Source organism: Molothrus aeneus, chromosome 31 (genome assembly GCF_037042795.1).
Source record: "Molothrus aeneus isolate 106 chromosome 31, BPBGC_Maene_1.0, whole genome shotgun sequence".
Taxonomy (NCBI): Eukaryota; Metazoa; Chordata; class Aves; order Passeriformes; family Icteridae; genus Molothrus; species Molothrus aeneus.
Genome location: NC_089676.1, coordinates 2,133,879 through 2,160,722, shown reverse-complemented (window position 1 = coordinate 2,160,722; position 26,844 = coordinate 2,133,879). Strand labels below are relative to the sequence as shown.

Sequence of the window (26,844 nt, the reverse complement as noted above, 5' to 3'; positions counted from 1 at the left end):
CCCCCCGGGTGCCCCCCAGGGCTGGAGCAGAGCACAGTGAGGGGAGTGACCCCTGTCCCCCCTCCCCTTCTCCCCAGCAGCCACAGTGTCCCGTGTTTTTGTAAAAGGGTTTTACTCTTCATCAAAAAAATAATTTACCCCCCCTGGGGCTGAACAGGGGTGAGAAGGGCAGAGCATCCCAGTCCCAGCATCCCCCAGCCCCAGAGCATCACCAGTGGCTGCACCAGGGGTGGGTGACAAACACAGACAAACCCCAGAGTGACAAACACAGGGAAATGGGGGGGTCCTGCCCTGACTCCCCCCAGGGCATCTGGCCCACCCTGACCTTCCCCAGAGGCTCAAACTGAGGGAAAGGAGTTAAGAGAATCTGGGAACAAAGGGGAGAGAGTGGTGGTCAGACCCCAAATTCCCCAGGAGCAGCAGTCAGACCCCAAAGGCCCCCAGGAATCTGGAGCAGGAGAGGTGAAGGCTTTCACAGGAGTATGTGGCTGTGGGGCCACGGCTCCCTCACCCCTCAGGAGGCACCTGCAGCGCCGAGTAGAGCATGGCCTGGCCCTCAGGCTCCTGCTTACCTGGGGGAAAAGGGGCATTTATGAATTTGGGGGTGATTTAGGGGCTTGTGGAAGCCGCCAGGAAAGCAGCCCCCATTCAACAAGACTCATCCACCCCCATCCCAGCAGCCCCCAAAAGTGACACCCCACTCCCCCTTACATGAGAGGCACTTGAGGACGTTGTGGAAGGAGCCACCAGCGGTGCTGAAGGCCCAGAGGCCAGTGCAGAGCGTGAGGATGAAGATGGGGCCCAGGCTGGCCTCGTACCACGGGTTCAGGAAGGTCTGGGGACACAGAGACAGGTCACACCTTCCTGAGCCCTCCAGGGGCAGCAAAGGGAGTGCCCAGCCCTGTGGAAACCTGACTCAAACACCAGCTGAGCTTTGCGCCCCCAAATCCTTCACTGACCTCCTCCAGCCCGGGCACCCCAAGGGGCTGGGGGTGCCTGGGGCTGTAACTCGCCCCACAGCCCCAGGCAGGGATTGGGGGGGAGCTGGGTGGGGGTTCCTGTGCCCCCCAGGACTCACCAGCCCCGAGGTGAGCAGGTGGCTGCCCACCACCAGCCCCAGGCCCCTGGCGCGGCGCCGCTCACAGGCGTCAAAGAAGATGATGCCCCAAAAGGTGTGGAGCAGAACCAGGGCCATGGTGAGGAAGGCTGTGGGGAGAGACACAGAGCCTCAGAGCCTTCCTCCTCCTCCTCCTCCTCTTCCTCCGTACCATGGCTCCAGCAGCTCACCAGAGGTGATGAAGAAGTACGGGGAGTCCCCGTGGATCCCGACGGTGCCCGGCCCCGCGGAGTCCGCCAGGATGTTGGTGATGGAGAAAAGGCCACTGATGATGCCAAAGGAGAGCCCAGACACTGTGGGGGAGCCGGGGTCAGGGGAGCCCCCACAGCCCCGGTGGGGTCAGGGAAGGGCAGGAGAGGCGGATGCAGCACCCAGGGGCTCTGCTCACCGTAAGCCACGCGCCGCAGGGAGAGCGGGGAACGCCCGTCCTTGCTGAGGGTCGCCAGCCCTTCATCGGCCTTCCTGCCCCGCCAGAGAGAGAGAGAGAGACCCAAACCAGGGAGAGGGTGAGCTCCATGCCAGGGAGAGGGGAATGGAGAGGGTGAGCCTCAATCCAGAGAGGGGAATGGAGAGGGTGAGCTCCATGCCAGGGAGAGGGGAATGGAGAGGGTGAGCCCCATGCCAGGGAGAGGGGAAGGGAGAGGGTGAGCCCCATGCCAGGGAGATCATGAGCCCCATCCCAGGGAGAGGGGAAGGGAGAGCCGCGGTGAGAGGAGCGGCTCCGCTCGTTCTCGGGGTTTAACAAGTAAAACACTTTGCGGGGTTCCTCGGGACACAGAGCCCCAAACCTGCTCTGGCTTCTCCAAGCCCGGGGACACCCCAGCCCCCGGCACAGCCCCGGACGGGCTCTTACTTGAGCATTTTGAAGCAGGCGAAGCGGCAGAGCTCCTGCAGCAGCACCGCGGCGGCGGCTCCGAGCGGCAGCAGCGCCGCGTCCTCCCGCCCGCTGAGCTGCACCCACACGGACCAGAGCAGCGAGGCCGCCAGCAGCGACAGCAGCCAGAAAAACGCGCTGAGGGCAAACGGGACACCGGGATGGCACCACGGGTACCGACACCGGGACCGGGACCCGCGCCTCAGGGCTCCTCGCTCCGCCACAGCTCCCTCAGCCGCCCCCGGCAGCAGCAGCGCCGCGGTGTCCCCCGGAGCCGTCCCAGAGAAGCCCCCAAGGGCCTCTCGGACCCCGGCACGGCCCCCTCAGCCCCCGGCCCCGCTCACCCCGCCACCAGCACGATGAGGAGCAACGGCTCCGCCGCCACCGTCAGCAGCACGAGCGCGGCCGCGGGCCCCAGCGCGATGGCGGCGCAGCCCAGCAGCACCGCGGCGGCCATGGCGGCACCAAGAGCGCCCCCCGGCGGCCAGGAGGACCCGCCATGGCCATGGGGGGGTAGGACCAGTCCCGGGACAGGGGGGGACACGAGGGGACACCTGACACGGCCTGTGCCCGGGGTCACCTGTCCGCAGGGTCACCTGCAGGGTCACCTGAAGGGTCACCTGTCTGCAAGGTCAGCTGTCCAGAGGGTCACCTGTCTGCATGGTCTTCTCTTCTCTTCTCTTCTCTTCTCTTCTCTTCTCTTCTCTTCTCTTCTCTTCTCTTCTCTTCTCTTCTCTTCTCTTCTCTTCTCTTCTCTTCTCTTCTCTTCTCTTCTCTCTCGCCCTTCCCCTGCTCTCTCCCCATTACTCTTTACATTTTTTCTCTATTCCAAGCCCCTCACCTCTCCCTTTCCGATTCTGTCCCCCACAAACCCACGCTGCTGCTGTTTACAGAGGAGTCGGGAAGAACAGGAAAACTTTATTTAGACTAAAACTAAATTTATTCTATCAGCCAGCAAGAACAGCCTGGACGGCTCCAGAGCCCCTCCCTGCAGATTATTCCACCTCCCTCTGGACTGACGGTGCCACGGGGAGTGCTGGGCACTGAAAATGAAGATTTTTCATCCATCTTCACGTCTCCTGCGAGGAAAACTCCAAACAATGTCCCCTGCAGCCTCTTCCGCAGGAATCCTGCGAATGCCATCTCCTGGGCACGAGGCATTGTTCAGGGGAGAATCAGAGTCACTGCCTGCCTTGGATTAATTCCCCTCCTTGTTTTGCTTCCGCCTATTAAAGCTGGGAAATGACACAGCACATCCGAACCCTGCTGCCTTCAGCTGCACCTTCCTCCTCAGACCGACCCCCCCAGCACAGCACCAGGCTCTGGGTGTCCAGAGCATCCCTGCAATGGAGCCCCCTCAGCACAGCAAGAACCAGGAGCCTCCTTCTTCCTTCTTTTTTTTCTCCTTTTCCTTCCTTTTTCCCTCTGGTTTGGTTCACATGTTGAGTTTTCCCTCAGGAAAGGTGCGCCTCCCTCGCTGCTCCGTTGTTGTGTTGATTTTTGGCAAAAAAAAAAACCCAAACTTTTAATAATTAAAAAATAAAGACATAAAAATAGAAATATAAAGCAAAATAGGGATTTGGGAGAATAGGAAACAAGGTTTTGGGATGGGAGATGGAAAAGCCCTTGGTCTGCCTCTTTTCTGTGGCTGTGATGGGTTTGCTCCGTGATGCCCGATGTGAAGAATCACTAAGAAAAAAGGCAAAAAGAAAAAAAAAAAAACAACAGAAGGAAAACAGAACAGTTTCCTTTTCCATGCAGAAACACAATTCCAGAGCTGCACCTGGGATGCAGGATGCTGCTGGGAAGTTCCAGCTGCTCCCAGCCAGGGAAGAGCAGCTGTTTCCCCCCTTTGGTACCTTATGGCACATTTCATCCAGGTCCCTTTCTTTTAATGGAGTCTCCAAGTTTTCCCAATTTTTGCAAGTCTTAGACCATCACAGCCAGTCCTGGAGCCATTCCCAGCCCTGAGCCAGCAAATCCCACTGAATTCAGCTCCCACGCCAAGGGTTTGTCCATTCAACCCCATCTGATAAGCCAGAACCATCCTCAGGGATCTTCCTCGCCCCTTCCCTCCCCATTCCTTTAATCCCAGGATATTTTAACCCTTCCCTGCTCCCCCAGTGCCTCCTGGCTGAGCTGCTGACCCCAGCCCTGCTGGGATTCTTCACAAGGAGTTCAGATTTCTGCTTGGGTCGGGATTTTTGAGTTTGGTTGTTATTCTTGAGGAGGAGGGAGAGGAGGGTCTTGTGGAGAGGAGCATTTGCAGAGATTCACTTCCTGCTCAGCATTCCTGGGCATTTAACCCTTTGCCAAACAGATGGGGGAAGCTCCTTCTGCAAAGCACAGGGAGGCTGGGAACCAGCTTTGGGATGTGCTGGAAAAATTCTTCAGTTGGGTTCGCTCTTGGTAGGAAAAAAAAGTCTGCTTTGGGGAATTTGGGTTTAACATCCTTAAAATCTACAGAAATCTTTCGTTTAAAATTAACAGGGGATAAGATGAGCTCTGAGGCCACTCCCAACCCCTTCCATGGCTCCGTGGCCCTGCACCCCAAAGGAGAGCTCCTCCTGTGCTATAAAGACTCAGCTTGCTCTTTCCTGGCTTTCTAACTTTCATCTTCAACAGTCACCAAAACCTTGATTTTACAGCTCTGTCTGTTTCTCTTCCCCCCTTCCTTCCTCCTCTGGTCTGCACCCATTTCCACCTGGATCCCGCCCACTCCTCGCAGGAGCTCTGCTCTCACCTTCTCCCCAGGGTGTTTTTACCCACTACAAAATAAAATAAAATAAAATAAAATAAATCTTGGGCCGTTCATGTTTCTTCCTCCTGATGAAGAAACTGATGCACTGGAAGGGGAAATGAAGCCAAAACAAAAAAAATCCCCCAAGATTTTACGGGAAGTCGGGAGTCACTCTGGCTCCCAGTCAGCATCTCTGCCCTCTCTCCCTGAAGAATTCGCTATTTATAGCTCTGCTTTGCTCCGTTAGAACATAATCAAAACCATCCTCTCTGCATGTGAGAGCTCATCCAGCGGCACTGACCCTCCCTAGGGGAAAACTTCCCAAGGTTTGCGATTCAGCCGTCCGAAAACGCCTCTGCACGGGAAACTGGGAAACTTCGCCGCACGGGTCGCGCTCAGCCCGGGGCCGCTCGGCACAACCCGGGCTCCCTGCCCCGCTACCGAGGAGGTTTTTTCGGCACAACCCGGGCTCCTTCTCTCGCCACCGAGGAGCTTTGCTCGGCTCAACCCCCCTCGAGTCATTTCCTGCTTTCTCGGGGACCGAAAGTCCCGCGGAGCAAGAGCGGAGCGGCTCCGGCAGCCGACACCCAGCGAGGGACGATGAATTTCTGCATCGCGGTGCTCCTGGTCCTTCGGTCCTTGCCGGGTAAATCAAAATTCCCTGAGTTTTTTCCCAGGGTTTTCTAAGGGCAATTTGATTTTTAGCTCGCTGCTTTGATTATTTAATTGTTTTATTAATAATATATTGTTATTATTATTATCTCACACTCCTGGGATGCCGCGGGGCAGTTGATGAGGCAGGATCTGGAGGCTGAAAGATCTTGGGGGGGATTTTCTTGGAGAAAGGGAAAATAACCAGCGGGAACACACGATGTAAATTACTGAAAGATTCATAAAGCCTCTGCTCGGAGAACAGTGGGACAGTGAATGTTTCCCACATTGTGTTCAAATCATTTGCAAACTCCAGCTGGGAGCTATTAGGAGACACGGAGAAAAAACCCCAACAGGATTTCCTGAGAGTTCTGTGGGCAGTTTGAGATGGGGAAGAGCAGGATCAGGGAATTGAGGGAGGAAAACCCCAATCTGGAGCTGCTTAGAGATGAGCACGATATTCCCCCATCTCTGGGAAGGTGAGATTCAGAGCAGCACCAGCTGAGGGCAACTGGAAACTGCAGCTCTTCCTCTTTCTTTTGTATTTTCTCATTCTCCTCACCGAAGGAACAGATTTAAACATGAAACATCAGCGAGGGGATTCCCAGCTGGAAGTTCTTTTATTCTCTGTTATTCTTAGTGGGACTGCGGTGTAAATAAGGAGTGACTTTCTGGGAAAGCTCCCCCAGAGCTCAGCGCTGCTGGAGCACTGCCAAGGGAGCGTGGGAAGGAGCAGGATGGTGGCCAGGTCCCAATTTCAGCCCAAATTTCCCCAAAAGCTCAGGGTGGGAGTGGGACAGGTCGAGGTGTGAGGCTGTGCTGTGTCCCTCCTGCAGAGCTCCAGTCCCAGCCTGGAATGTTCAGACTCAGGCAGCGTTTTCAGAGAATTCCCTAATGAGGATTTGGGATTTGGGAAGCCTGGATTTTGGGATCTGGGCTTTCCCCCCAGGCTTTGCCAGCGCTGAGAAAATCAGGGATATGAGAGGAAGAAGTGGGAGGGTTTGGAGAGGGACCTGGAGCTACAGCTGGCCCTGGGCATGACTGACAGCACCACTCCAGCTATTGGTGGTGTCACTTATGATGACAATATTACAATGATCTTATTTGGGACTATGAGTATCAAACTATAAAAACATCTTATTATTCCATATCTGCCATTCTCATGAGTATTACGGTGTCTGAGTCTGTGACTATTAGAACATTAATAGCCCTAATTAATTTGCTTTAAAAAATCCTCCCCAAACCCAAGATAACACACAGAATCTTATGTTTGGAATAGGGAATGAGCCACTCCCTCCAACTGTGACATTGTCACATGGGTCAGAATTCATTTATAGTGGCCCAGCCCTAAGAAAACATCAGGGTCCCTTGTGAGCCCTTGCAGGCAAAGGCACTGGAGCAGCTGGATCTGGAGGAAAGGCTCATCCCAGGGGAGAGCTGGATCTGGGGGAGAGGCTCATCCCAGGGGAGGGCTGGATCTGGGGGAGAGGCTCATCCCAGGGGAGAGCAGCTGGATCCTGGAGGAGAGGCTCATCCCAGGACAGAGCTGGATCTGGAGGAGAGGCTCATCCCAGGGCAGAGCTGGATCTGGAGGAGAGGCTCATCCCAGGACAGAGCTGGATCCTGGAGGAGAGGCTCATCCCAGGGCAGAGCTGGATCTGGAGGAGAGGCTCATCCCAGGGGAGAGCTGGATCTGGAGGAGAGGCTCATCCCAGGGGAGAGGAGCTGGATCCTGGAGGAGAGGCTCATCCCAGGGGAGAGGAGCTGGATCTGGAGGAGAGGCTCATCCCAGGGGAGAGCTGGATCTGGAGGAGAGGCTCATCCCAGGGCAGAGCTGGATCCTGGAGGAGAGGCTCATCCCAGGGGAGGGCTGGATCCTGGAGGAGAGGCTCATCCCAGGGGAGAGCAGCTGGATCCTGGAGGAGAGGCTCATCCCAGGGGAGAGGAGCTGGATCCTGGAGGAGAGGCTCATCCCAGGGGAGAGCTGGATCTGGAGGAGAGGCTCATCCCAGGGGAGATCCAGCCCAGCTCTGCCTCTGGGCTGCAGGAGCACAGCCAGAGGCTCCATCCCCACCACTGCATCTCTCGTTTCCAGCACATCCACACCCAAAAACGAAGGAAAACCCCAGCTCTGACCTCCCACACCTTTAGCTGGGATCTAATTCTGGGTCAGGTTGTAAATCCCTCAGTCCCACAGGAAAGGGGTTTTGCCCAAAGCACCAATAACTCAATGAAGCTTCCCATGACCCCACAGCTCAGCCTGGTGGTGATCCCTTGGTTGTTCCTTTGCTTGCAGGGAAGGCGGAGGTCGAAGATGACGCGGAGGAGATCGCACCGGATCTATTTGAATACATGACTCATTTAAGTGAGAAATGTCTTTTTTTTTTAAAAAAAGCATTTTTACCATTTCCCACGAGCCACAGCAGAGAGTTGGGATAACCAGGGCTGGGAAGGGATTTATCTGAGCTGTCCAGACTAATTTGAGTTGCACAGGGGGGAACAACCCAGGACATGGGGGAAGGACTCAGCTCAGCCCATGCTGGACAGGAGTCCCCAGTGCCCATAGTGCCACCTCACCTGGAGCTGTTTCCATTCCAGGTAATTACTATTATTCCACAGAAGATTATTACTACGACAACACCACAGCAACCCCTGCCACGTACGTGTACGAGTTTGATTCATACGAGGTGAGTTGGTACTCCCATAAAAACCAGGTTTTCCTCACCCAAATCTCTGCCACAAGGATGAATAAATGGATTAAACCTGCTGATTTTTAGACCACAGAACAAATCAAGTGAGTTTGAGTAAAGTGTCCGTGAACAGCAATCATGGGACAGTTTGACTTGGGATTTATTTCTCCAGTTTGCACAGAAACAGTGCAAAAATTCCTTGTTTTCTCAATTAAATACCATCAAACCATCCCAAGGAGGGCTCTCTCTCATAGGAGCTAATCCTATGCTGTGATATTCCAGTTTATTTCTTTTTCTCCACATGCAGACAAACATCACTGGAGACCTAGATTATGAGCAGTTTCTTCGAGAATGGAATGCCACCAGAGAGGTTTCAGGACTGCCAGACACAAATGCTCCAGGGGATGCTAAGGACACTCCAGGGGATGCTAAGGACACGCCAGGGGACGTTAAGGGCACTCAGGTGGGTGCCTGGCAGCTCAGGAGCTCTGCCACAGGCTTTTAGCACATGGGACTTTCTGACTGATTTCTTTGCCTTGACTCACCAGGATTTTCAGGAGTCATTGGGATCGTCCCTGCAGGGCCACCTCACCCTCATCATCCTCCTCAGCTTCCTGGCTCTCCTGCTATGACCCCCACACTCCTCCTCCAAAGGTACTCTGGGATTTCACCACTCACTCAAAGCGTGTCCTTTAAGCCAGGGAAATCCAATTCTTTCTGAGGCAGCAGCTTTCCAAAACAATGGGAAGATAAGAAGCCCTTCCAGGCAGATTCCAGCCCTTCCAGCTGTGACCCCGGTGATGGCCTGGAGAGGCTTTTCTGGGCGTTTTCACAACGACCTTGGCCTTCAGTGGGACCTTCACTGCTGTGAGCAACCAGGCCCCTCCACCCAAGCACCACAACACCCTGGGATGGTTTGGGTTGGGATGAAGCTCACAGACCAGCTGGTTCCACCCTCCTGCCCAGGTTCCTCCAAAGCTCCATCCCAGCTGGCCCAGCTTTCCCCCCTGGAGCTCTCCAACATCCCAGGAACACGCCAAGCCCTGTCCCACCACACCCTGCTCACCTTTTCCCCTCCTTCCAGACCTTGTGGCTGGGATGGTGACCAGGACGTTGCCAGGTGTTGATGATGACATCCTCTCCATGAGGCGTTGTCGCTGTTCTGGAACTGCTGAGACTTTGTGTCTGAAGGTTTTGGTGAGAGCAACTCAGGAACCCTTCAGTCCTTTCCTGCTTCCTTGGATTCTGCTGTAAATAAGAACCTCTGCCAATAAAACCCCCAACACTCGGTGCACGGTGTCTGACGGTAAATAATCCAGAACTGGAATAACAAATGCCAACAATGTGGGCAGTGCTTGTCCCATCAAAGGATCTTCTGGAGCCTCTGAACCCAGCCAGGAGCTTCCAACTTTGTTTCTTCCAGAAGTGCTTCTTTTCCAGAAACACCCACAATATCTGGGAGAAGATGGACCAGAAAACCTCCCACCACCCCAACTCCACCATGGAGAGCAAACCATCACAAAAATGGGTGGTTTTGGTCAGGAAATCGGAGTTAAATTCCTTTTTGGGAAAGAAAAAAAGTGCAATCCCACACTCAGTGCCCGTGTTGCTTTTCCTCGGGAGAGTCAGCAGCAAGAAGAGATGGAAAACAAACTGGCCCAGGTGTACCCAGGACAAAAGGAGGCCGAGTCAAGGGGTGTTGAGTCAAGCCGACAGGAGACTCGTGGTGGCCACAGCTCCCCAGAGCCCTCAGATCTCTGCAGACGCCTCCCAGCTCCCAGGGAATCTCCCGAGCCGCCAGGGCAGGTAGGACCCATCCCGCCCAGCTCGGAGCAGCGGGGCCAGCCCAGCATTCCCAGGATTTCCAGGCGCCCGAGCTCGGAAAGATGAAAAGTTTTGTTTGCTACAAAGGCTCGAAGCGGGTTCAGAGCGAGAGCGGATGCGCTGCCTGGCAGTGCCACCTCCTGGCTTTGCGCTGCCGTAAAGGTGGATCGAGAAAAGCCGAGAACGCCGCGGAAAGTGATTCAGGATCACACAGCAGTGAGATTTCCAAGCCTGGAGTGGAGTAAAAAGCAATTAAAGGAAAAGATCTGGATGAAGGTTATGAGTTTATTTCTACAAACCATCCCTCTAATGCAGACACAGAAAATAAAGCAGTTTGCTGTAACCTGACCAAAATATAAATTGAATCACTCCCTTCCAGAGCAAATCCTCAAACCAAATCCTCACCTTCCAGTGGTGTTTTGGGACAGCAATATCCAAACACACCACGGATGGACAGCTGGACATGTCCTCTCTGCTCCCAAAACTGGAAATATTCACCCAAACCACTTTAATCCCAAAATGACACCATCCTCTTGGCTCTTTCACAAGTTCCTTTCCTAGATTTACCCTTTTCCTCCCACTCAGAGGGTGCTGGTGGCTCCATGGCCACTGTCTCCATGAGCAGCCACCCAGCTCTCCTGGCAGACCCCTGGGATAAGCAGCTTTAACACAAAGAGGATTTTCCCTGCAGTTGTGAGAACCTTTCCCAGTTACCTCCTGGTAGGAAGCAAGCAGAAGGCTCTCCAGGTCTCTGGTGTTTTCCAGCAGCTCCTTATCAAACCATCCCAGGGAAATATTTTCTCCGTGGAGTTTACACAAAGCTGGAACAAATCCGAGATTCCCATGTTGCATTGTTTTGTTTTTTTTTGTTTTGTTTTTTTTTTGGTTTTTTTTTTTTTTTTTTTTTTTTAATTCTGTCACCACGATGCCAAAATGTTTCTGGTTATTTGTGTCTCCAAAGTTAACAGAGTCAATATGTAAATATTTAGAACTGCTTGTCCCAGAATTGTCCTGTCTGGGCTTGAGGGATATCAGTGGCTCACAGGCTCTTGTCAAGGATCATTTTCCAGGAGAAAAGCTTCAATAGAGAAACATTCATTAATTATTAATTTTAAATAGGAAAAGAATTTCCATAGGGATATAAATCCTGTCTAACCACCTGGGGAAATCTAAATTACACATATCCAACTAGAGGGAAATATAAATCCCATCTATCCACCCCAAGGGGGTTATAAATCCCATATATGCCACCCCAGGGGGATACAAATCCCATATATCCACACAGAGTGGGATACGAGCCTCATATATCCCTTCTGAGCAGCTCAGATTTTAGGAACTGGGCTATTCCCCAGAAGTGTGAACCTGCCTCCCCTCCCCGATGCGTTGGCAGTGCTGGCAAATTAAGCAAAAATAACCCAAATTCGCAAAAGCCGCTGTACCCTATGGCGAGTGAGACCCCGGACCCCACTGGTGACACCGGCTGTGTGAGGGGATGTGCCAAACCCCGCGGGGTCCCGTCCGCACAGGACCGGGGCTGCGAACCGGCCCGGGGCCTTCGAGGAACACGGAGCGGCGGCGGCGGCCCCACGGGCAGACCCTTCCCGAGGCCGCGCCGTGGGACACGGCCCCCACACGGGAGCACGGCCGGGGAGAGCCGCGACCCCCGCCCGCCCCGAAGCCGGGACGCGACCCCCGGCCCGGCGCGGCCCCCTCAGAGCCGCGACCCCCTCAGAGCCGCGATCCCCGACCCGCGCCCACCCTACAGCTGCGACCCCCGGCCTGGTGCGACCCCCAGAGAGCCGCGATCCCCCTCAGAACCGCGACCCCCAGCTCGATGCGGCCTCCTCAGAGCCTCGACCCCCGACCTCCGCCAACCCCAGAGCCGCAGCCCCCTCAGAGCCGCGACCCCCGCCCACCCCAGAGCCGCGGCCCCCGCCCCGGCCCCGCCCCCTCAGGGCCGCCCCCGCCCCCGGCCCCGCCCCTCCCGCTCACGGCGCGCGCACCCGCCGGCCCCCGCGCGCGAGCACAAGCCCCGCCCCCGCGCGTCCTGACGGGCAGCGCGCTCGGCCAATAGTGCGGCACCCCCCGCGCCAATGGCGGCGCGGCGCGGGGAAGCCCCGCCCCGGGGCGGGGCGTGGCCGGGGGGGGGCGCCATGCGCCGTGTCATGGAGGCGCAGTGTGCGGGCGGCCATTGACGGTGCCGGAGCTGCTGCGGAGCGGCGCGGCCGGGGCGGCCCCGGCGACCCCCGACCCACTCCCGGCGCGCTCCCGGCGCCCGCCGCAGCCGCAGCGACCCTCGCGGCCGCTCTAGGCCACCCTCCCTCGCCAGTGCGGAACCGCGGGAGGGGGGGCAATGGAGATGAAGAAGCGCATCAACCTGGAGTTGCGGAACCGGGCCCCCGAGAAGGTGAGGGGCGGCGGGGCCGGTGGGGCGCGCTCCCCCCGCCCCGTGGGGCCGTCGCTGCCGCCTCGGGCCGCGCAGGCCCGGCGGCACCGTTGCCGAATCTGGGTCAGCCGTGGCGCAGGGCCCGGCGGGGCGCGGGCGGCGCTTCCGGCGCGGCCCCGGGACCCGCGGCCCCCCCTCAATCCCCCTCCGCCTCCTCTCTCGGGGTGCCCCGAAGTTCCCCGGGGGGCGCGGCGGCCTCGGCTTCCCCCGACGTTAATCCGCCGCTTCCCCCGGCCGCAGTAAACAGGTCACGGCGGCGGCCCCGGCCGCGGCCCGTCGCTCATCCCGGCGCCTTTGATTAGTATAATTAACGTTCTTTCCCGCGCCCGCCGCCCCGTGGGGGGTCCCCATACCCCTCCCGCTTCCCCCCCTCCGCGCTTCCAACTTTCAATTCCTTAGAAAAGAGCCCACAAAAATAAAAAATATTAAAAAAAAAAAAGCCCCGAGCCGCTTGGCGAGGCGGGAGCGCACGTGCGCGGCGGGCCCCGCGCTGCCCCCGCCGCCTCCCGGGGCTCCCGAGCATCGCTCCCCGCTTGGCCCCAAGGAAACCCGCGCCCGGTTCTCCCCAGGAGTAAAAGTCCTGAGACTTTCGTTCTCCCTGACCCGGCGCACGTGGGGTTTTGGGGGGGAAAAACTGCCCGAAAGTGTTGATTCAGCGCGCCCGGTGGTGTTTGCGGGTGGCAGGTACTCGGAGAGGCCTCGTCGCGCTGCCAGCTGGGGATGAAGCTGGGATCCTCCCTCTCCTCCCGGCAGCTTGGCTTAAAATTTGGTGTCCGCGTGGAATAATGGGCGTCTTTTAATGAAAAAATAAAGTAAAAGTGGGAAGCTGGCCTCGTGGTACTAGGGGTCGGCAGCACCCCCAAAATTTTGTTAGTGTGCGGGGAAAATAAGTCACCTTGTGCTTGTCCTTTGCCAAGTGGATGTTCCACTCTAGGTAAAATAATTTGAAATTAATTGGCTGCTTCTTGTTGCTGCTTATCCAGGTACGCGACCTGTATTGATTATTGAGTGGCTTGGGCACAAGGAAATTATTTATTTGGGCTCCATTAACCTCTAGGAAAATAATCTGGAGTCAGAAGGTTTAAGGTTCAGAGAGAAACTGGTTTTATGAGTTTGGTTATGCACAGTTAAATTAGGAGACCTGAGAAGTCAGCAGTTGGTTGGCTCCAGTGCTTCTGTGGGGAGCTGTACGATGGAGTTTTGGGGTGAGGTGCCTGTTTTTGCAAAGTTTAATGCACGCTTAGAGAATGGGAAACTACTGCGTCAATTTTAAATTAGGCCGGGTGTTGGTGACTTCAGGGCACAAATCCGCTCCGATTTTTAAATGAAACCCCAAACGTGCAGGCACTGCCCAGTCCCTGGGGTGGGTTCCGGGTGGATTGGCTGCTGTGACACCCCCGTGTGCCTCGCAGGTGACAGAGTTGGTGCTCGATAACTGCCGCTCCAGCAACGGGGAGATCGAAGGCCTCAACGATTCATTTAAGGAGCTCCAGTTTCTCAGCATGGCCAACGTTGAGCTGACATCCCTGGCCAAGCTGCCCACGTTGAGCAAGCTCCGGAAGGTCGGTACCTTGGCAGAGCCGTGGTTGCACCTTTCAGCACTCGTGGCTGGACTCCTGTGGTGCTGAAGGTGCTTTGTGGGCGTCTGAAATATATTTTTAAGAGCTGAAATTGTTTTGGGTGTTTCCAGTCAATTATGACGAGCTGGGTTTGGTTTTTGGTCGGTGATTCTTGGGGCAGTGACTGCTTGGATGTTGTGAAGGTCCAGCTATGCCTTGGTAGGAGGCTCTTGGGCCACTCGATGAACTCCAGTCCTGATAACTTAAAATTGAGGTGCCCAAACCCATGAGACTTTAAAGAACAGTTTATAATTCTCAACTTAAAGGAACTTTTTTGACAGCTAAAGCTTGTTACCTTGGGTGAATCTCCAAAAGTGATTATATTCTTAAAGGGAGGACAGTTAACAGTGATGCAGCTGAATTTGAGGCTGTAAATCTATTTGTTAATTCCTTTTTTTTTTCCTGTCCAATAGCTGGAGTTGAGTGACAATGTCATTTCTGGAGGCCTGGAGGTCCTTGCAGAGAGATGTCCTAATCTCACATATCTAAATCTAAGTGGCAACAAAATCAAAGATCTTGGCACTGTGGAAGCTCTTGTGAGTATGAAATAGGAGGGGCTCTGGGGAGATGTAACAAATACTATTTTTTATCAAGAACCCTTAATATTTTTGCAATGGATTGATAAAATCTCGTGGTTGACAGACTCAGTGCCATGGTTATAGGACAGCATGTGTGGAACCCCAGTGCTGGAAAATGGGATGGGATGTCCCAAATCAGAGATGGTTGGGCTTGTTTTGTCTGTGAAGAAAAGGTGGCCAAGGTGTGTGGTGCTGATTCCCCTGGGCTCGTTGGCTGAGGTGTGTTTGTCTGCTGGATTTTCATTAAAATGTGAAGTGATTCAGACACGGGTGTGATACAGGCAGGAGTGGGGCAGCGAGGCAGAGGAGGGAGCTGCCAGGGATGATCCATTCACCCATTTTTCTGGATGATTCTGTCCAAAACTGGGCTCTGCACACATAACCCAACCCCCAAGGCTGGGAATTATTCCACACAAGTGCCTTTGGTGGGGATTTGGCCGCTGCCAGCAACTTGGACTGAACTTTGAGGGAGAAAATTCTAAGTAGAAATGAGAGATGAGGATAAAGTAAATTCTGTTATTCTTGGGTTGTGACTCTGCTGTATCTGGGAGCACCACGGGGGGGAAAAAAAACCCAAATATTTTCATTTATTTTTAGCAAAATCTGAAGAATTTGAAGAGTCTTGACCTGTTCAACTGTGAGATTACAAACCTTGAGGACTACAGGGACAGCATCTTTGAGCTGCTCCAGCAGATCACATACCTGGATGGGTTTGATCAGGAGGACAACGAGGCACCAGACTCAGAAGATGATGATGATGGTAACTTCCTGAAACAAACATTCCTGGGGGCAGGAATGGGATGCTGGAATAAAGGTCCTCATGTAGTGCAGGGTTTTCCTGAGCACACAAGTGCAATTCTGTTTGTGCTTCTAAAAACAGGGACCAGAGTGTGTTTGGGATTAATAAATAATAATAATAAATAAATAAATAATTAATTAATAACAAAAACAGGTTCCAGTCCTGCAGAAGCCACCTGGGCTTAAGGGAATTGGACTGAAGATACTTTTGCAAAGACACAAATATTCTTGTTGCCAGCAGTAAAGCCTTTTGTGCCACTGAGTGATACAGAGCAAGGGGACATGCACACTGCTTTAAATAAAAAAAATTGCAATTTTACAGGGTTTCATAATGGTTTCAGGCCCCTGCTTCAGTATAATACAAATTTTAGCTCCAAAAGCACACCTAGTTTCTTCTGGTCCCAGCTTGGTTGCAGTCCCTTAAGAGGGCTGTTAGGGCTGGCAGGATTTTGTATTTGTAGCTGCTTCAGACATCAAAAGTTTTGCCTGAAGCTTGTTATGGAAAAACACTTGGGAGTCTTTCTTAGAGAAAAAAATGACAAAATTTAACTTGGTTACAATCATGGTCATTTCCCATGTGTTGCCTGGATTTAGGAAAAAGAAATAAAAATCCCCAAATCCTTCAGGGAAAAAGTTATTAGGGACAGTCCAACCTGCTGTACTCAGAGAGAGGAGAGAATGAAACTGAATTTCTGGTCTTACTTGTGTGTCCTTCACTGCAGAAGGGGATGAAGATGATGATGATGATGAGAATGAAGCTGGGCCTCCAGGAGAATATGAAGAAGAAGACGATGAAGATGATGGAGCTTCAGATTTGGGTGAAGGTGAAGAGGAGGAGGAAGTTGGTCTTTCATACCTGATGAAAGAAGAAATTCAGGTAAAGTTCGTAAACGCTGCCAAGTGCAGGAAGCAAAGAGAAGCTCCTGTGGGGTTCTGTGGTTACAGGAAACAGTTCTGGTACAGTTCCCAGAGAGCAGAAAACAGGCACCTTTCAGGAGGGGATGAGTAGGGTTCTTGTAGCTGTGAACTGATCGCACAAATCACAGGACAGAAGTGAAGCCCTGGCTCTGCTCAGGTCCTCCCCTCCTGCAGGGAACGTGCCCGGGGTGGGGTTTGTGCCCCAAAGCAGCCCCCCCATTTGGGATTGGAGGGGATTTGGGATCCTGTGGCCAGCCACTGCTGGTTCTTTGAGGAGAGTTCGCTTCCTGCCAGGGAGTTAATGGGGAGTGGCTTGAATTCCAATATTCCAAGGGTCAGTAGCAGAGGGTTTGTTTCCTCGTTTTGACTTAGTCACACTCCCCTGTGTACAAAATTCCACCAAGCACAGGGATATAAAAACAAGACTTGGGTTTGTTGAATTCTCTGGAGCTGATTATTAATTCACTGACATTCCTCATCTATCAGCTTTAGAACAAGACAAAAAAACCCCAAAAACTTAACACAAAAACTCACTTGTTTTCACAGAGTTATGCACCTTTTCCTCCAGGCCCTTACTGTGGGTTCAGAGGCAATCTAGAGCTGCTGGCACCTCTCTCACAGTTAATTTTTCAATAACCTTGAGCTGGCTTAAAGAAGTGATCAGTGGGGAAAAGCAAAGAAATGAGCCTCTGGGGCTGCCTGATGCCCTAGTGGGGAAATTGCAGGGAATTCCTGGATTTCTGCTTGGGATCATTGTGGAAACAAGACTTCAATAAACAGAAATTGTAAAAATGTCTCCCAATTTTTGTACAGGATGAAGAGGATGATGATGACTACGTTGAAGGAGGTGATGAGGAGGAAGAAGGTAAGTGCTCAAGGATGGAAGTTGTGACTGAAATAATCAATTCTCTATAATTGTTTGTGGGTTTGGGGCATGCACGCTAACAAAAGAAACAAAATTAAAGTAAAAGCGAGGAAGAAAAAACAATTTTCTGAAAGGAAAGGCACTATCTGCTGTGCAGTTGGAGAGGAGTGGGGCTCTGCTGTGCATCTTGTTATTTACATACATTGAAAATATCCCTCAAGTGCACCAGAGTCTCCTCTGGCAGCCAGGAGCAGCTGGAGCTTTCCCTTTATCCAGCTTCTCCATAAGCAATTCTGCTACAGGGACAAAGTTCTGTTTGCAAGAAGTGGCTTACTGGAGTATTTTTTAATGAGGTTTTTTTCATTAAAAATTCCACATCTTTGTAAAGACAAAATCCCAGAATTTCTCCCCAGCTGAGCTCCCATCTCTTCTATATCCTGGGCTCAGTGGAGCGGGTTTGGGAGCCGGATTTTCCACTTGCAAAAACAATATTTCTGAAGCAGCAGCCTGAATTCTTCCTTCACTTTGTACAAATCCTGGAGTCAGGATGGGCCACTGGCCGGGGGGTGGCTGCTGGGGAATGAATGGATGGGCTGGGGCAGCATTGATGGATTGCACTGCGAGCTCCCACCAGCAGAGAGCACAGCACACCACCCAAAACAGCCCTCGGGCACAGGGAAACCAGGGATGCTGTGCAGGATCCTGGGCTGGGATGTTCCACTGCACAGCACCCAAATCCAGCCCTTGGGCACTGAAAATCCAGGGATGCTGTGCAGGATCCTGGGCTGGGATGTTCTGGCTTTTGGCACAGAAAAACCAGGGGTGTTCTGCAGGATCCTGGGCTGGGATGTTCCACTGCACAGCACCCAAATCAGCCCTTGGGCACAGGGAAACCAGGGATGTTCTGGTCCTTGGCCACAGAAAATTCAGGGATGTTCTGCAGGATCCTGGACTGGGATGTTCTGGGCCTTGGTCACAGAAATCCCAGGGATGCTGTGCAGGATCCTGGGCTGGGATGTTCCACTGCACACCACCCAAATCCAGCCCTTTGCTACAGGAAACCCAGGGATGTTCTCCAGGATCCTGGGATGGATCCCAGGATGTTCTCCTGGATGTTCTGGCCCTTGGCCACAGAAAACCCAGGGATTTTGTGCAGGATCCTGGGCTGGGATGTTCTGGTCCTTGGCCACAGAAAACCCAGGGATCTTCTGCAGGATCCTGGGCTGGGATCTTCTGCAGGATCCTGGGCTGGGATCTTCTGCAGGATCCTGGGCTGGGATCTTCTGCAGGATCCTGGCTGGATTGTTCTGGCCCTTTGGCACAGAAAAACCAGGCATGCTGTGCAGGATCCTGGGCTGGGATGTTCTGGCCCTTGGTCACAGAAAACCCAGGGATGTTCTGCAGGATCCTGGGCTGGGATGTCCCATCAGGAACACGCCTGCACCCCACACACCCCCCATTCCCCTCCCCTCCTGTTCTCTGTGGGCAGACCTTAATGAGCTGTGTGTGTCCCTCTCTCCTCAGCAGAGGGTGTCCGAGGGGAGAAGAGGAAACGAGAGCCCGAGGATGAAGGCGAGGAAGAGGAGGATTAATTTGCAGGACCAGACTCTCCAGCTGAGGAAGACGCAATAGTGATTATGCAGCTCTGTATGTCCATGTACCATAGATGTCCTGACAGAAATCCTATGTTAACTTTTTATAGCAGAAGTGTGGTTTTACTATTCCTGCCCCTTTTATCATTCCAGATAAGCTCTGATAGCCCATAGGGAACCTTCTGTAGAGAACAATTTTCAGCCCTATAATCACTGAAGCCGTTGGCAAATTTCCCCCCACCAGACTTTTCTTTGGAGCTCTTTCATTTCGTACAATCTTGCTGTGTTGGTCATTGTTAGCCCTGAATCCAACCCCATGTCCCATGGGTTTGATATTGGGAGTTTTCATTCAGGATTTTCAAGTTTTTATGCTTAAAAAGCTGAACTGAAAAGTGCTCTACAGCGAATTCCCCACTCTCTCTTGAATCAGTTGACTCTAGGCCAAGTTTTCCATGGATTCAACTGGAAACCCCCAACTAGATGACACCCATGTTTCAGTTTTTTTAAAAGGTGACTCCTGTGATTTTTTTTCCTGTGATTTTTTTTTTTAAAGGCTCCTCTCTATTTTGGGTATTCCAGGGTAAAGCCTCAGTGGGTTTCAGAAGATGTTTTTGTTTTCCTGCTTGCTCCAATGTTCAGTGTTTGGAGTATCCACTAGATTCCTTCAAGGGTGTATTTTGGCAAACTGAAAGAATTGTGATCCTTACAGGATTGCAATCTATAAATTTTCCCCCAAGTCCATTGTCACTGCAGGTATTAACAAAGCAATTAATGTGTAGTTTTAAACCTTTTTGCCAGAAATCTTTGTTAAACTTTCACTCACTTTGCTCTTGCATTGTCATTCTGGGAATTCTGCACCACTCATGGCTATAAAATGTATAAAATAGATGAAATATGCATTTCTGATGCAGAAGTGAACGGGTAACTCCTCCAAGCGTGTTGTTTTCCACCGCCCAGCTTTTCTAGAACTGTTGAAGGGAAGAATGAACCCAAGTTGGCCCTTCTCTGCACTTCACCTCTTAAACTGTTTAAATCTGGCTGTAAAACACTCAGTTTGTGTGTAACAGTTGGGAATGTTTGGGGGTTTATACTGAGTGGCTGCAGAGAGAGCACGAGGGATGTGCAGAGAAGTTTTTTTTTTTATCTAGCAGCCTTTATAATTCCTAATCTGCCCCAATGTATCATCTTTTCCTGTTGGAAACAAATTTTCACTTCCAGCATTCCTCCTTCAGGCGTGGCCTGGGTTTCACACGGCGTAGTGGTGGTGTCACACTGACTGGCATCGGTCTCACATAGGTCCTGAACCAAATATCACACCCAGCTTTATTGCAGAGACTTATTTTTGTATCTGTCCTGGCTGCCAGGAGCTGGTGAGAGCCTGCAGGTGGGAGGAGGGAGATTCCTGGGTCTAAGAGAGTCAGTTCCTCATCACCTGGTTCCCTGTGGGATGTCCCTCGGGAATTTCAGTGTGTGACCTCCAGCTCTTGGGTGGAGTTTAGATCGTGCAGGGTTGAGGTTCTGCAAAGCCCCACTCCCTGTGTGTGTGGTTTTTTCCCCCCCCCCCCCTATCTAGAGCCTTAACTCTGGGTTTCTCCTGAACCTTCCCGGCCTCGAAGCGGAGTCTGGTGGCACACTGGGGAACAACTGACTCCTTGGGCTTTGTGCTTTTTAAAGGAGATCTCTAAAGACACTAGAAAAGCTGTGCTGAAACTTCCTTTGCAGCCACAACCAAGTCCTGTGTTTGTGATGAGTCCTGGCTGGGTCAGTGCATGGTTGTCATGTCCTGAAGGCTCTGGGCGAGGCACTCACTCCGTGCTCAGCTTTGAGAGAAAAAAGTGGTTTTTTTCCCATCCTTTTGCTTATTGTCCTTAGATTGAAACTTGTTATTTATAAGTGTGTACGTTAGAGCACCTCCATGTCAGGGTTTTACTTAACTGTCTGTTACTGATGCAGATAAAATTAGTTTTAAATGGAAGAAAGAAAGAAAAAAAAAAGAGTCTATTTTGATGGATTAAAATAATGTGGATAGTGGGCTTGTTTGGATAAGCAAGACCAGAGCTCTGAGGGGTGACAGCCCTTCCCTAGGCCAGACTTCCCACTTCCCAAACAGCCACAGTTCCACCACGTGGAACCTGAGCCCCTCACGAACCCAAGAATCTGTCCCAGCGTCACCATCCCCGGTCCCGTGTCCTCCGCTCGGCATGCAGCAACAGCGTTTTTTAATGAGGAATTCAGAGCCTCCAGATAACTTTTGAAACTTTTTTGCTTGGTGGGTGGTCTTTTCATGCAAATACGTCAGGGTGGGTTTTATATTTTGTAGAGGTTTTGTCCTATTTTAATGCTCTTTGTATGGCAGTCTGTATATAGTGTGGTTTGGTTCCTTCTCCGACTCTTTCCTGAAACTTTGGAGTAACTGATTTTGTGCAACTGTGTTTTGAATAAAGCCATGACAGTGTTAAATTAAAGACAACAGCCCTGCAGCACTCTTCTGGTAACTTTTAGTTGTAACAAAACATGTTTCCTCCCCATGTGTGCTGTAAATTTTAAATTAAAAAGTTTTCAAACCGAATTATTTCAAATAAATTGAGACTATTGTATTGGATTACTTCTCGGGTTATGTCCACCTGTGGGAAGGAATGGAGTAAGGGAATTTTCTTTCTGATGGTGGAAATCTGCAGAACGGTGTGTGTTTCTGGGGGTGGAACTCAGACTTGTGGTACTTGAGTCCTTGCTAACATTGGACCAGTCGAGGAAGGATGTTCTGGAAAACCTGAATGGTTCCCTCAGTGTTTCCAGGTGAGTTTTACACAGATGTCATAGACATCAGAGTCTGGGTGAGTCCTGAGATTTGCTTTTCACAGGTCCTGCCCTGTGCCTGGCAGCCTGAGCCAAGTCTGCTGCTGAAATATTCCTCACACAAGAACAATGTTTAAAAAAAACCCCTGCTGCTCCTCCCGAGCTAGAGAAAGCATTGTTTTATCCTGGGATTAGTCCAGCATTCCTGGCAAAAATCCCTTGGATGCACTTGAGAAAGCCCTTGGCAAACAGGCTTTTCTGCTGCTGGATGAGCAATTAGGCAAGAAATGGGTGGTGACTTTCTGGGATATTTTATTTAGTTTTAAAGGGTGGAGAAGAATTGCTGTTCCAGCTGAAGCCCTACATCTCTACCCTCTACATTTCCCAATGGATCTGGGGCCAAAGAGAACCTAAGTTTTGGGATGACTTTAAACAGATTAAACCCATCTTTTGGGGCTGCAGGTGGGTGAAGTAAAACCAGGCTCTCACGCAGGAATTTGATGGCAAAGGACAAAGCTCCAGTGGTGTGTGGGCACATTCAAAGCCAGGAAAAACCTGCTGTGTGACTGTTGGCTTCCTCAGCTCCTCATGATGTGGAACCGGCTCTCCCTGCCCCAACCTCTGCTTTACACAACGCCAGGCACCTGTCGCTCCTAGTGTCTCGAGATGGAATTGGGCAGGGACCGAGGGATGCGGCCGCTACCCGCGGTCCAGCAGCGCCCTCGCCCTGCACAGCCCCCCCGCCCTCCATTTTGTTGCAGTGAGGGGAAGCCGTGCCGGCGGTCGGCTTCCTCCATCCTGCTCCTTCCTCCTCCTTCTCCTCCCGGGGCTTTTGTCTTGTTGTACCCCTTCTCGCTCCCTTCCCGGCCCTTATCTCCCCCTCCCAGCGGTGCTGCTTCCCCTCCTTTTCCTTCCTCAGGGCTCGGGGCGCCATTCCCCCAGCCCGGGCACCCTCCTGAGGGGGCGCGCGGGCCCCCGAGCGCGGGAAACCGCGACCCACGGGGCTCCCCGGCTGCGGCCAGCAGGGGCCGAGCCGCGACCCCGCCGCTGATTGGCTGAGATTTGCCGCAGTTCCGCCCCTCCGCCTTCCCGCCACCCGCGCGCGCCGCGCCCCGCCCACGGCCCCTCAGGCCCCTCACGGCGGCGGTGAGGGAGAAGCTGCCCCAAAGTCTCATTTCCACCCCCAAAACAGCTTCTCTTCCTCCCTGAAATGCTCCATTTCCACCCCAAAGCCTTCAGGAGAGGCTTTTTCCCTCAGGTTGTGTAAACTTCATTGCGGTGATGTGTAAACAGCGCGGTTCAGAGGGCAAGTGGAGAAAAAACCCGAAAATACAAATCGTGATGCTGAAGGTGGCTGTCAGCGTCGGCGTGAGGAAGGGTAAATTCAGCCAGGATTTAGTACAAATGCACCGGGTGAAAATAGGAAGAAATTCCTCATAAAATTCTTCAGGTTGCTTAGTTAAGCCCAGTAGCAAGAGAATTCCAAAGTGTGTGTTTTAAAGCAGCTCCTGCTGCCATGTAGTTCCTAATGTCCCCCAAATTGCTCCTGCTTTTGCAGGGCAGTGTGACATGTGCAGGTTCCAAGGCAAATCTTCCCCTTTTTCAATTACATCCCTACATCCCATTGCCCATTTCCAGGTTAACTCAACCCAGCCACAGTACTGAAGGGATTTGGGGTTATTTTTGTGACCAAGGTGCCTGGGTCAGGAGAGTGAAGGTCTGGGATTCCCACAGATCAGACTTCCAAAAAAGAGAGGTTTCTTTTCGTGTGAAATGTGACCAAGAATTCCTAGAACTATCTCTTGCTATTCCTGCACTTTCCATAATGACCAGTTAGCCTTTTCGCCACTTTATTCTCCCTCAAATTAAATTAATTTTAAAAACCTCATGCTGCCGAGGATATAAACCCCAAGGATCTCTCAGTGCCTAACCCGCAGGCAGCTCGCTATCAGCTTTACTCATCTATATTTTTATGTGAGAATGGGCAAGGCAACATTCTCGTGGAATCCCATGAATTCAGGAATTTGGCTTTGGAGAAAACTGTAAAACCCTTTGAACTGCACGATGGAGTAATGAGAAATCTCAGAATGAAAACTGCCTCGTTTTCCAGCAAACAGAGCTGTTGTTGATTTTGGCAGCAGAGCTGCTGTATGCTAAAAATACACCAGTTTCACTGGTCATACCCATTGCAAAGGTCTGAAGCGAAGAACAAGATCCGAATTTATGAGGTAAAAAAAAGGATGCTTGAATTATTTTTATCCATTTCTGAGCCTCTCCGTTGTGCCAGGGCTTGCTCTGTCACGTTAGATGTGCACACTCGTGTCCTCCCTCTGCTCATTGATCACTGGCACAAATGGAGAGTCAGGAATGCAACTCCCCCCGGGGTACCAAAACCCATGGGATGGGACAGAAAGAGTCAGGGACAGCAGCTGCTTGAAGCAGGACATAGAAAATGTCCCTCTGCAGAGCCTGGGCTTGGGAAATTCCTGTTGGGGAGCGCTCCTCTGGTTTTAAACTTTAAAATTGCAGTTCAGAGTATGCTTGGTTTCTGCTCTGAGTGTGTCTCATTAAAAAAAAAATAAAATAAAAAATGACCCCCCAAAAATAGCCAAGGGAAGTCCTTCCTATTGCTTGTAATTTAATTGGCACAAATGAGGGAGAATCCAAAAATAAATGTTTGGCCACAACAGCAAACCAGCAGAAAACCACAGGACACATTAAAACTGGGAACTCCTGGCACTCAGAAAAGAATCCTGTTCTAGGAAAAAACTGACCCCAGAGTGTGGGTTCATGTTGGAAAAGGAGCTGATCTCTCCTGTGTGAATGTAACATCTTCAGACGGGGTGTTTGAGGGGCATTTCCTTCTGGACTGGAGTTAATTCAAATAAAACAGTCTAGTGCTGACTGAGGAGCAGCCAGCCAGAGCTCCTGAGCATTGCTTTGGTGAAGCACTGATACCTTCTGGCCATTTGTGAGGGCCTTGGGCACATCCTTGTCCCTGGCCATGTTGAGGACATGCAGGAATCATGTTTAATCAGGAATCTGAAGCTGGAAGGGAGCTCCTGGCTAATGGTGAATTGAAATGAAAGCGGCCCTGCAGCAAGTGCCTTTCTGCACTCATTTCTGAATCACATCTGTGTCTCTCAGCTTCATCACCATGATGAGTCATAATTATTCTGCTTTAAAGTGTGTGCTGTGGTGTTTCTCCTACGCCCCGTGTGTTTTGAGTGAGCTCCCGTGTCACAGCAAGACCCAGTTGGAGTGAGTTGGGTAATTTGTGTTCCTGGAAACCCAGAACATCTTCAGTCTGTTCTTTCATCAGCATCACTGTCGGGGGATCCACACCCAAAGCTGGAGGATCAGCCTTGGGAATTCAAGTCTTGCCCTGTTTGTGTAAGTCAGAAATGTCTTTAAGGATGTCACTGAGTGCTGACTTTTTAATGCCAAACCCTGGCTGTGCTCACACCCACCCCCTACTCCTGCTCCAAAAGCTTCTGCTGTTCAGTTCTGGGTTTGAGGTGTGCTTTGAACACAGGCTTGTGGAGATGAGAATGGTTTTTCTCTGATGATCTGCTGAGGGCTATTTCCATCTCAGTCATGCAGAGCTGGCGGGTGGAAGGCTGATGTTGATGAAATCTCTTACATTCCCATGCTACACAAATTAATGAGGTTATTCCTGAGAGAGCCCTTAATTTCCCACAGTCACCCAAAGTTCCTCCTCATTCACATCCCTGCACAGACCACATCACTCTGCAAGCAACAGGAGGAAGGGAAGGAGGAGGAATATTCACCTCTCTCTGCTCTGGGGTTCTGAATCACTGGAAGCTTCTATAGAATTTCTATATGGATTTAAGCATTCTCACTGCAAAGAAAACTCCCAGATCAAAAAGCATTCCCTAGAACAGAGTGAGGAATCCCAGAGAAAACAGGAATAATCAAATGCCCACAAACTAGTGAAATTTGGGAATTCTCACGTGCATCTCAATGCAAGTTTTTGAAGTGCTTTAGTAAACTTCCCAAACCACTCTTTGTCCAACACGCGTGGATTTCTAAAAATGTGCTTCCAGTGTGAATCAAGCAGCTCTGGAGCAGAGTTAGGGCTGCCTGGCTGGGGTGTGGGAGCAGGTTCTTGGATGAGTTTTCCTGTCAATCCGTGCCCCTCCTTCCCACGAGGGAAGGGAAACACTTCAGTAACCGCAGCGGTCCCACGTTGGCGGCTCCGGAGGAACGCGCTCCCCGATCCTCCCGGTGAACCGGGGACCGCGGGAGCCCTGCATGGGCAGAACGAGCGCTAGAGGGCACAGCGCGACCAGCGGCGGGCGCTGAGCTGCCTTCCAGCCCTGAGGGTCCAAGCGACTCCTTCCTTCAAGCGGCTCCTTTCAGGAGGTGCTGGGAGGCAAAGCCCCCGCACAAGTTGTGGTGCGCTGGGATTATCAAGAGCGTGCAGGTAGAAGAGTGAAAAGAATTTTGTTAAGCACAGGAAGGAGTCAAAGAGGGAAAATACAGAAAATCCGTGGCTGGAGTTGACTGAACTTGGTGGGTTTGTGCTGTTCTTTGCACTGGGTACTGTGGAAGTTTGGTGATTTCAAACTCTCCTGATTCATTTCTGATCCCTCTTGCTGCCTCCCAAGAAACCAAGATTTCCCAATATGATTTGATTTCTAGAAACCTGGAAGGAAAAATGCCAGGAGGTGTAGCTCTTCCATTTCCTTCTGATTTCATTTCCTTACATCTCCAGTAACATCAATCATTTTATAAGTGATAGAAAACATTTCCAGAAATCACGAAGCCCTCAGGATCCTCTGCCCAAACAAACTCCTTCCTTCCCTCTCTGTGTTTCAGCGAGGCTGCTCAAGCAGCCTCATTGTTTGGATAATTCAGGGTGCCAGATGGCTGTAAATATGTTCACAATCCTCCTTACCCTGCTCCCTCCTCCCTGGCACCCTCACTGCTCTACCCAGTACTGAGCACCTGCTCTGTTCCCATTTGGAGTCTCCCTTCTCCCCCTCTGGAGCTAAATTGGTGCTGCTGCTTTGTGTTTTCCCTTGAAATGAAAACCTTAGGGAATGTTTTGTGCCAGGGAATGCTGAATATTTCCTTCACTGTCACTTGCACCGTCAGTTAATTGAAAAGGTGGCATCAGCTCCCTTCCTGCAGGAATCCTGGCCCTGGCACAGGAGGGTGCAGCTCCCCTGCAAGGGAGGAGCAGCTTCTTCCTATTTTGAGCACTTGCTCACCCTTGGCATGGGGTGAGGGCACACAGAACAGGGTGATTCATCCCAAACCATGCCCCAAGGACCTGGCAGAGCATTTGAGCCACCAGCCCCGTTCTTCCT

At 51.9% G+C, this 26,844-nt stretch overlaps 2 protein-coding genes and 1 long non-coding RNA gene across 4 annotated transcripts; 1 reads left to right on the top strand and 2 right to left on the bottom strand.

The window, feature by feature from the left end:
• Positions 1-93: 93 nt before the first annotated feature.
• Positions 94-2,464, bottom strand: APH1A (aph-1 homolog A, gamma-secretase subunit). Its single transcript, XM_066568006.1, has 7 exons — positions 2,336-2,464; positions 1,971-2,129; positions 1,506-1,579; positions 1,288-1,410; positions 1,079-1,206; positions 712-835; positions 94-572 (listed from the first exon to the last, which is right to left on the bottom strand). The coding sequence occupies exons 1-7, from the start codon at positions 2,446-2,448 to the stop codon at positions 508-510; spliced, it is 786 nt and encodes a 261-aa protein (XP_066424103.1). The 5' UTR covers positions 2,449-2,464; the 3' UTR covers positions 94-507.
• A 2,980-nt stretch (positions 2,465-5,444) lies between these two features.
• Positions 5,445-11,571, bottom strand: LOC136568153 (uncharacterized). The gene is made up of 3 exons (XR_010785186.1): positions 10,611-11,571; positions 9,139-10,127; positions 5,445-7,722 (listed from the first exon to the last, which is right to left on the bottom strand). It is a non-coding gene; the product is annotated as an uncharacterized lncRNA (long non-coding RNA).
• Positions 11,572-12,079: 508 nt separating this feature from the next.
• On the top strand, positions 12,080-21,281 carry ANP32E (acidic nuclear phosphoprotein 32 family member E). Of its 2 annotated transcripts, none has more exons than XM_066568098.1 (7): positions 12,080-12,303; positions 13,755-13,904; positions 14,375-14,497; positions 15,137-15,299; positions 16,060-16,214; positions 17,069-17,120; positions 18,648-21,281. In XM_066568098.1, exons 1-7 carry the CDS (start codon positions 12,250-12,252, stop codon positions 18,710-18,712), a joined length of 762 nt encoding a protein of 253 aa, XP_066424195.1. In that variant the 5' UTR covers positions 12,080-12,249; the 3' UTR covers positions 18,713-21,281. The 2 variants fall into 2 exon arrangements, with proteins under 2 accessions (XP_066424195.1, XP_066424194.1); XM_066568097.1 differs by having other exon boundaries at positions 12,083-12,303; positions 18,645-21,281.
• Positions 21,282-26,844: the final 5,563 nt, after the last annotated feature.

Bases quoted from the DNA above. Each gene is read 5' to 3' on its own strand.
- APH1A (XM_066568006.1), bottom strand. From the start codon at position 2,448: ATGGCCGCCGCGGTGCTGCTGGGCTGCGCCGCCATCGCGCTGGGGCCC. The intron at 2,130-2,335 runs GTGAGCGGGGCC...GTTTGCCCTCAG, and splicing joins CTCATCGTGCTGGTGGCGGG to CGCGTTTTTCTGGCTGCTGT. The intron at 1,411-1,505 runs GTGAGCAGAGCC...GCTCCCCCACAG, and splicing joins CCTGCGGCGCGTGGCTTACG to TGTCTGGGCTCTCCTTTGGC.
- ANP32E (XM_066568097.1), top strand. From the start codon at position 12,250: ATGGAGATGAAGAAGCGCATCAACCTGGAGTTGCGGAACCGGGCCCCC. The intron at 15,300-16,059 runs GTAACTTCCTGA...CCTTCACTGCAG, and splicing joins CTCAGAAGATGATGATGATG to AAGGGGATGAAGATGATGAT. The intron at 17,121-18,644 runs GTAAGTGCTCAA...CTCTCTCCTCAG, and splicing joins AGGTGATGAGGAGGAAGAAG to CAGAGGGTGTCCGAGGGGAG.